The 9547-nt window shown below is 48.7% G+C and overlaps 1 protein-coding gene across 1 annotated transcript in view; it reads right to left on the bottom strand.

Annotated features, from left to right (window-relative positions):
- pip4p2 (phosphatidylinositol-4,5-bisphosphate 4-phosphatase 2) overlaps nt 1-9547 on the bottom strand; it is a gene marked incomplete at its 3' end in the record, with an annotated part of 40557 nt that overhangs the window by 3188 nt on the left and 27822 nt on the right. Inside the window, exons 4-5 of the mRNA XM_084197642.1 lie at nt 6164-6287; nt 1544-1596 (exon numbers count right to left, since the gene is read on the bottom strand). Coding sequence (XP_084053768.1) covers nt 1544-1596; nt 6164-6287 — 177 coding nt within the window. The remainder of the gene's footprint in view (nt 1-1543; nt 1597-6163; nt 6288-9547) is intronic.

Genomic DNA, 9547 nt, shown 5'->3' with positions numbered 1-9547 from the left:
CTCCTCTCCTCTCTCTCTAGTCTTCCTGGGTTTCTATATATCTTTATTCCCTCCTCCTCTCCTCTCTCTCTAGTCTTCCTGGGTTTCTATATATCTTTATTCCCTCCTCCTCTCCTCTCCTCTCCTCTCTCTCTAGTCTTCCTTGGTTTCTATATATCTTTATTCCCTCCTCCTCTCCCTCTCCTCTCTCTCTAGTCTTCCTGGGTTTCTATATATCTTTATTCCCTCCTCTCCTCTCCTCTCTCTCTAGTCTTCCTGGGTTTCTATATATCTTTATTCCCTCCTCCTCTCCTCTCCTCTCCTCTCTCTCTAGTCTTCCTGGGTTTCTATATATCTTTATTCCCTCCTCCTCTCCTCTCCTCTCCTCTCTCTCTAGTCTTCCTGGGTTTCTATATATCTTTATTCCCTCCTCCTCTCCTCTCCTCTCTCTCTAGTCTTCCTGGGTTTCTATATATCTTTATTCCCCTCCTCCTCTCCTCTCCTCTCCTCTCTCTCTAGTCTTCCTGGGTTTCTATATATCTTTATTCCCTCCTCCTCTCCTCTCCTCTCCTCTCTCTCTAGTCTTCCTGGGTTTCTATATATCTTTATTCCCTCCTCTCCTCTCTCTCTCCTCTCTCTAGTCTTCCTGGGTTTCTATATATCTTTATTCCCTCCTCCTCTCCTCTCCTCTCCTCTCTCTCTAGTCTTCTGGGTTTCTATATATCTTTATTCCCTCCTCCTCTCCTCTCCTCTCTCTCTAGTCTTCCTGGGTTTCTATATATCTTTATTCCCTCCTCTCTTCTCCTCTCTCTCTAGTCTTCCTGGGTTTCTATATATCTTTATTCCCTCCTCTCCTCTCTCTCTCTCTAGTCTTCCTGGTTTCTATATATCTTTATTCCCTCCTCCTCTCCTCTCCTCTCTCTCTAGTCTTCCTGGGTTTCTATATATCTTTATTCCCTCCTCCTCTCCTCTCCTCTCTCTCTAGTCTTCCTGGGTTTCTATATATCTTTATTCCCTCCTCTCCTCTCCTCTCCTCTCTCTCTAGTCTTCCTGGGTTTCTATATATCTTTATTCCCTCCTCTCCTCTCCTCTCTCTCTAGTCTTCCTGGGTTTCTATATATCTTTATTCCCTCCTCCTCTCCTCTCCTCTCTCTCTAGTCTTCCTGGGTTTCTATATATCTTTATTCCCTCCTCCTCGCTGGTTTAATTGAAGCTGCTGAGACCGTCATGATTTTTTACATTCTGAATTTACAGGGGGTGATGCCTCACGCTCAGCAGCTATGCCGGTCATACCTCTAGATCAGGGTTTCCCAAACTCTGTCCTCGGGACCACAAGGGGTGCACGTTTGGGGTCCCGAGGACCGAGTTTGGGAAACGCTGCTCTAGATTAACTAAGGACTAGAGTCTGCAAATCCTGAGAAGCACCACAAATCAGCTGCTGAAGTGGCCCTAGTGGAGTCTGGGTAAACTCCAATCACCAAGCAACCAACAGAGAGAACGTTGAATGGTCTTGGACATAACCTGGTCCAGCGCCTTTGAATGATTTGAAGTTTGAGGAACTTACATTTTTTTGCAGTGAGGGCATTTTGCTAGCGTGTTAAATCGGAGCTCCATCCACTGCAGAGGAAAAGACGAGCGCAGTTGTTAGAGAGCACAGAGAATAGACATCTCTCTCTCTCTGACACACAGATTAATACAAACACATTATTCAGTTCTACTCTACAGTCAACTAACGACTACCGAAAGGCCCCGTCACTGATTTCAACCACCTTCAATCACTATGAACATACCACCATCTTCTCTTTTTGTTGTCTGCGATGCTGGCGTAGGGTGTCACCATTAGGGACCTGACGTACCCATAACATGTTAGACGTTAGTGTAAGGCGAATTCATTTCATGTTGCTCATCAATTTGAGTTTGATTAGGGGTTAGTTGAAGGTTGCTACTAGCTGAATAAAAGCTGTATTATAGTTTATTTAAAGCTTTATTAGAGACCCAGGGTGCCCCCAGCTCATAGAGACCTGGTCTGTAGAGGTGTTGTTGTCATGGAGAGCCAGACCAGAAGGGGCTGTGGCAGAGTCCTCGTTACCCTAGACACCAAGACGCATAACGGACCAACAACCTTAACAACACACCAGGGTACTGCTACTGTAGGTAGGCTGTGTCCCAAATGCCACCCTATGGGTCCTGGTCTAAAGTAGTGCACTATATAGGGAATAGGGTGCCATTCTCTGGTCTAAAGTAGTGCACTATATAGGGAATAGGGTGCCATTCTCTGGTTTAAAGTAGTGCACTATATGGGGAATAGGGGGCCATTCTCTGGTCTAAAGTAGTGCACTATATAGGGAATAGGGTGCCATTCTCTGGTCTAAAGTAGTGCACTATATAGGGAATAGGGTGCCATTCTCTGGTCTAAAGTAGTGCACTATATGGGGAATAGGGTGCCATTCTCTGGTCTAAAGTAGTGCACTATATAGGGAATAGGGTGCCATTCTCTGGTGTAAAGTAGTGCACTATATAGGGAATAGGGTGCCATTCTCTGGTCTAAAGTAGTGCACTATATAGGGAATAGGGTGCCATTCTCTGGTCTAAAGTAGTGCACTATATAGGGAATAGGGTGCCATTCTCTGGTCTAAAGTAGTGTACTATATAGGGAATAGGGTGCCATTCTCTGGTCTAAAGTAGTGCACTATATAGGGAATAGGGTGCCATTCTCTGGTCTAAAGTAGTGCACTATATAGGGAATAGGGTGCCATTCTCTGGTCTAAAGTAGTGCACTATATAGGGAATAGGGTGTCATTCTCTGGTCTAAAGTAGTGTACTATATAGGGAATAGGATGCCATTCTCTGGTCTAAAGTAGTGCACTATATAGGGAATAGGGTGCCATTCTCTGGTCTAAAGTAGTGCACTATATAGGGAATATGGTGCCATTCTCTGGTCTAAAGTAGTGCACTATATAGGGAATAGGGTGTCATTCTCTGGTCTAAAGTAGTGCACTATATAGGGAATAGGGTGCCATTCTCTGGTCTAAAGTAGTGCACTATATAGGGAATAGGGTGCCATTCCCTGGTCTAAAGTAGTGCACTATATAGGGAATAGGGTGCCATTCTCTGGTCTAAAGTAGTGCACTATATAGGGAATAGTGTGTCATTCTCTGGTCTAAAGTAGTGCACTATATAGGGAATAGGGTGCCATTCTCTGGTCTAAAGTAGTGCACTATATAGGGAATAGGGTGCCATTCTCTGGTGTAAAGTAGTGCACTATATAGGGAATAGGGTGCCATTCTCTGGTCTAAAGTAGTGCACTATATAGGGAATAGGGTGCCATTCTCTGGTCTAAAGTAGTGCACTATATAGGGAATAGGGTGCCATTCTCTGGTGTAAAGTAGTGCACTATATAGGGAATAGGGTGCCATTCTCTGGTCTAAAGTAGTGCACTATATAGGGAATAGGGTGCCATTCTCTGGTCTAAAGTAGTGCACTATATAGGGAATAGGGTGCCATTTGGGACGCATTCCTACTGCATGTATCACTACAACGACCTGCTACCAACGTACCAACTACCCTACAGTAGAAGGGACTGCAACAGGGGGTGCTACACTTTAAGCATTCACTCACACACACACACACACACACACACACACACACAACCAACACACACACACACCGAACCGCCAGTGCTCGACTTGGGCCGGAGCTGTCCAGAGCGCCATACGGTCTCCTTTATAAAACAAAGTGGCCTATCACCGGCCAGGATTCACACACAGCGGCAAAAAAAGGTTGATCAAAGTGGAATGAAGGCGGGATCTGTATTGAATAGCGTGTATTCATATCATGTTCAAGCTTATCTAGTCTGTGGATCCAGTGTATGCAGTATCTAGTCTGTGGATCCAGTGTATGCAGTATCTAGTCTGTGGATCCAGTGTATGCAGTATCTAGTCTGTGGATCCAGTGTATGCAGTATCTAGTCTGTGGATCCAGTGTATGCAGTATCTAGTCTGTGGATCCAGTGTATGCAGTATCTAGTCTGTGGATCCAGTGTATGCAGTATCTAGTCTGTGGATCCAGTGTATGCAGTATCTAGTCTGTGGATCCAGTGTATGCAGTATCTAGTCTGTGGATCCAGTGTATGCAGTATCTAGTCTGTGGATCCAGTGTATGCAGTATCTAGTCTGTGGATCCAGTGTATGCAGTATCTAGTCTGTGGATCCAGTGTATGCAGTATCTAGTCTGTGGATCCAGTGTATGCAGTATCTAGTCTGTGGATCCAGTGTATGCAGTATCTAGTCTGTGGATCCAGTGTATGCAGTATCTAGTCTGTGGATCCAGTGTATGCAGTATCTAGTCTGTGGATCCAGTGTATGCAGTATCTAGTCTGTGGATCCAGTGTATGCAGTATCTAGTCTGTGGATCCAGTGTATGCAGTATCTAGTCTGTGGATCCAGTGTATGCAGTATCTAGTCTGTGGATCCAGTGTATGCAGTATCTAGTCTGTGGATCCAGTGTATGCAGTATCTAGTCTGTGGATCCAGTGTATGCAGTATCTAGTCTGTGGATCCAGTGTATGCACACCAGTCTGTGGATCCAGTGTATGCAGTATCTAGTCTGTGGATCCAGTGTATGCAGTATCTAGTCTGTGGATCCAGTGTATGCACACCAGTCTGTGGATCCAGTGTATGCAGTATCTAGTCTGTGGATCCAGTGTATGCAGTATCTAGTCTGTGGATCCAGTGTATGCACACCAGTAGACGGTTGGAGATTGAGACATTTCAGCAGCAGGTATTCTATAAAACAATGATAGGCTAACTAAATAGCTAATTCAAAACGTAACTAGAATTGCTACAGGCTATCTCGCTAGTGAACGGTTTAGCTAGCCATGCTACAGGCCATCTCGCTAGTGAACGGTTTAGCTATAGACCTAAGAATTAATGTCGTTGACTCACTGTCGCCTTTCCACCGGCATTGCTGACAAATACATCTGACACTGTTATTGGAAAGCTGGGATTCCCTTCTGTTAATCAGTAGGCGGAAAAACTGAAAAACTGATAAAGTATTCTAAGAATAGCCTATTTGACAAATAGCTTCCATGCTGAGCATAGATCTCCCGAGAGATATGAATATTCTAGCCTTATAAGGTTATAGATAAACATGTCTTAGTTAGCTACCTTGCTTTGAAGTAGTCTGCCTTATCCATGTTATCCCTGATTCATTGAATGAGGGAATAATTCTATAAAAACAGGAGTGGGACAAAATCCCTCCTGAGATGTGTGCAAACCTGGTGGCCAACTACAAGAAACGTCTGACCTCTGTGATTGCCAACAAGGGTTTTGCCACCAAGTACTAAGTCATGTTTTGCAGAGGGGTGAAATACTTATTTCCCTCATTAAAATTCAAATCAACTTATAACATTTTTGACATGCGTTTTTCTGGATTTTTTTGTTGTTATTCTGTCTCTCACTGTTCAAATAAACCTACCATTAAAATTATAGACTGATCATTTCTTTGTCAGTGGGCAAACGTACAAAATCAGCAGGGGATCAAATACTTTTTTCCCCTCACTGTAGGATACATAGAGATGCCACCAATTATTGGTCATGGAAATTTGGTTAAAAGTCATGATAAGTCATGGAAAAGTCATGAAATTCCATCTCTCAAAATGTGTATGAACCCTTAACAGTGAATAATCAGAGGTCTGTCTCTACAGCATATCGTCATTTGGGAATTTCAGTGAAAGGACCAACTTGAAAAAAGACAGCTCCTCTTTCACCCGAAGTCAAGCACTGAGAACCACACAGACAGTCTCTGACTTATTAGCCTGGTCCCAGATCTGAGAACCACACAGACAGTCTGACTTATTAGCCTGGTCCCAGATCTGAGAACCACACAGACAGTCTCTGACTTATTAGCCTGGTCCCAGATCTGTTTGTGCTGTCTTGTCAAACTCCTATGATCACTGTCGTTGGCAAGACTGCACAACACATTCATTAAGCGTCTCAGTGCAGGAGTCCTGATTTAGGATCAGTTTAGCCTTTTTGACTATAAGGAATGGACAAGGGAGACCTGATCCTAGACAAGCACTACCACTCGGAGACACTTTATGAATACAGGCTCTGCGACCGGCTAGTCTCTGATAGGCCAGAAGGTGCTGACTGCTGCTCAGAGGGCACACTGATTGGCCACATACCAGGAAGGCGTTTCCACAGTGGCCACAGACCACCCTCGTGCCCTCAGGCTGGACTGGCAGGGCTGGCTGGGCCGGCTGCTCCTCTGGAATCACCATCACTGGGCTCAGGTTGATGATGCGTCTGCTGTGGGGGTGGGGCACACAGAGGGGGAGGGGTTACCATACAGTAGTGATATTTCCCAGGTAAGTGGCACTATTGTCAGTCGGTTACTGATTGTCAGTTTGTTTTTGGATTCATGGTCTAGAACATTCTATTATGCAATAACACCCACCAGGTTTGTACTTATCCTCTTTCTAAGAACATCCGCTCCCCTCCAGGAACAATCAAGGACTTACCTACTGGACACTAGACCAGCAAGGACGTACCTACTGGACTCTAGACCAGCAAGGACGTACCTACTGGACCAGAAACCCTGTGTGCAGTGTATGCATTCCTGGGGCTGCAGTGGACAGAGAGAGAGCTGCCTGCTGTGAACTCTGACCTACTAGTTAGGTCTGGGGTGGGGCATCCTATACCTACCAGTTGGGTCTGGGGCGGGACATCCTATCGCCTACCAGTTGGGTCTGGGGTGGGACATCCTATCACCTACCAGTTGGGTCTGGGGCATCCTATCACCTACCAGTTGGGTCTGGGGTGGGACATCCTATCACCTACCAGTTGGGTCTGGGGTGGGACATCCTATCACCTACCAGTTGGGTCTGGGGCATCCTATCACCTACCAGTTGGGTCTGGGGCATCCTATCACCTACCAGTTGGGTCTGGGGTGGGACATCCTATCACCTACCAGTTGGGTCTGGGGTGGGGCATCCTATCACCTACCAGTTGGGTCTGGGGCATCCTATCACCTACCAGTTGGGTCTGGGGTGGGACATCCTATCACCTACCAGTTGGGTCTGGGGTGGGACATCCTATCGCCTACCAGTTGGGTCTGGGGTGGGACATCCTATCACCTACCAGTTGGGTCTGGGGTGGGGCATCCTATCACCTACCAGTTGGGTCTGGGGTGGGACATCCTATCACCTACCAGTTGGGTCTGGGGCATCCTATCACCTACCAGTTGGGTCTGGGACATCCTATCACCTACCAGTTGGGTCTGGGGTGGGGCATCCTATCACCTACCAGTTGGGTCTGGGACATCCTATCACCTACCAGTTGGGTCTGGGGTGGGGCATCCTATCACCTACCAGTTGGGTCTGGGGCATCCTATCACCTACCAGTTGGGTCTGGGGTGGGACATCCTATCACCTACCAGTTGGGTCTGGGGTGGGGCATCCTATCACCTACCAGTTGGGTCTGGGGTGGGGCATCCTATCACCTACCAGTTGGGTCTGGGGTGGGACATCCTATCACCTACCAGTTGGGTCTGGGGTGGGGCATCCTATCACCTACCAGTTGGGTCTGGGGTGGGACATCCTATCACCTACCAGTTGGGTCTGGGGCATCCTATCACCTACCAGTTGGGTCTGGGACATCCTATCACCTACCAGTTGGGTCTGGGGTGGGGCATCCTATCACCTACCAGTTGGGTCTGGGGCATCCTATCACCTACCAGTTGGGTCTGGGGCATCCTATCACCTACCAGTTGGGTCTGGGGTGGGACATCCTATCACCTACCAGTTGGGTCTGGGGTGGGGCATCCTATCACCTACCAGTTGGGTCTGGGGTGGGACATCCTATCACCTACCAGTTGGGTCTGGGGTGGGGCATCCTATCACCTACCAGTTGGGTCTGGGGTGGGACATCCTATCACCTACCAGTTGGGTCTGGGGCATCCTATCACCTACCAGTTGGGTCTGGGACATCCTATCACCTACCAGTTGGGTCTGGGGTGGGGCATCCTATCACCTACCAGTTGGGTCTGGGACATCCTATCACCTACCAGTTGGGTCTGGGGTGGGGCATCCTATCACCTACCAGTTGGGTCTGGGGCATCCTATCACCTACCAGTTGGGTCTGGGGCATCCTATCACCTACCAGTTGGGTCTGGGGTGGGACATCCTATCACCTACCAGTTGGGTCTGGGGTGGGGCATCCTATCACCTACCAGTTGGGTCTGGGGTGGGACATCCTATCACCTACCAGTTGGGTCTGGGGTGGGGCATCCTATCACCTACCAGTTGGGTCTGGGGTGGGACATCCTATCACCTACCAGTTGGGTCTGGGGTGGGGCATCCTATCACCTACCAGTTGGGTCTGGGGTGGGGCATCCTATCGCCTACCAGTTGGGTCTGGGGTGGGACATCCTATCACCTACCAGTTGGGTCTGGGGCATCCTATCACCTACCAGTTGGGTCTGGGACATCCTATCACCTACCAGTTGGGTCTGGGGTGGGACATCCTATCACCTACCAGTTGGGTCTGGGGCATCCTATCACCTACCAGTTGGGTCTGGGACATCCTATCACCTACCAGTTGGGTCTGGGGCATCCTATCACCTACCAGTTGGGTCTGGGGCATCCTATCACCTACCAGTTGGGTCTGGGGTGGGGCATCCTATCACCTACCAGTTGGGTCTGGGGCATCCTATCACCTACCAGTTGGGTCTGGGACATCCTATCACCTACCAGTTGGGTCTGGGGCATCCTATCACCTACCAGTTGGGTCTGGGGTGGGGCATCCTATCACCTACCAGTTGGGTCTGGGGCATCCTATCACCTACCAGTTGGGTCTGGGACATCCTATCACCTACCAGTTGGGTCTGGGGCATCCTATCACCTACCAGTTGGGTCTGGGGTGGGGCATCCTATCACCTACCAGTTGGGTCTGGGGTGGGGCATCCTATCACCTACCAGTTGGGTCTGGGGTGGGGCATCCTATCACCTACCAGTTGGGTCTGGGGTGGGACATCCTATCACCTACCAGTTGGGTCTGGGACATCCTATCACCTACCAGTTGGGTCTGGGGTGGGGCATCCTATCACCTACCAGTTGGGTCTGGGGCATCCTATCACCTACCAGTTGGGTCTGGGGTGGGGCATCCTATCACCTACCAGTTGGGTCTGGGACATCCTATCACCTACCAGTTGGGTCTGGGGTGGGACATCCTATCACCTACCAGTTGGGTCTGGGACATCCTATCACCTACCAGTTGGGTCTGGGGTGGGGCATCCTATCACCTACCAGTTGGGTCTGGGGTGGGGCATCCTATCACCTACCAGTTGGGTCTGGGGCATCCTATCACCTACCAGTTGGGTCTGGGGTGGGACATCCTATCACCTACCAGTTGGGTCTGGGGTGGGGCATCCTATCACCTACCAGTTGGGTCTGGGGTGGGACATCCTATCACCTACCAGTTGGGTCTGGGACATCCTATCACCTACCAGTTGGGTCTGGGGTGGGGCATCCTATCACCTACCAGTTGGGTCTGGGTTGGGGCATCCTATC

This window comes from Coregonus lavaretus, assembly GCF_964263955.1.
Source record: "Coregonus lavaretus genome assembly, contig: HAP1_SCAFFOLD_4137, whole genome shotgun sequence".
Classification (NCBI taxonomy): domain Eukaryota; kingdom Metazoa; phylum Chordata; class Actinopteri; order Salmoniformes; family Salmonidae; genus Coregonus; species Coregonus lavaretus.
Note: the sequence above shows the minus strand (reverse complement) of the source record. Positions and strands in the feature narration are given on the sequence as shown.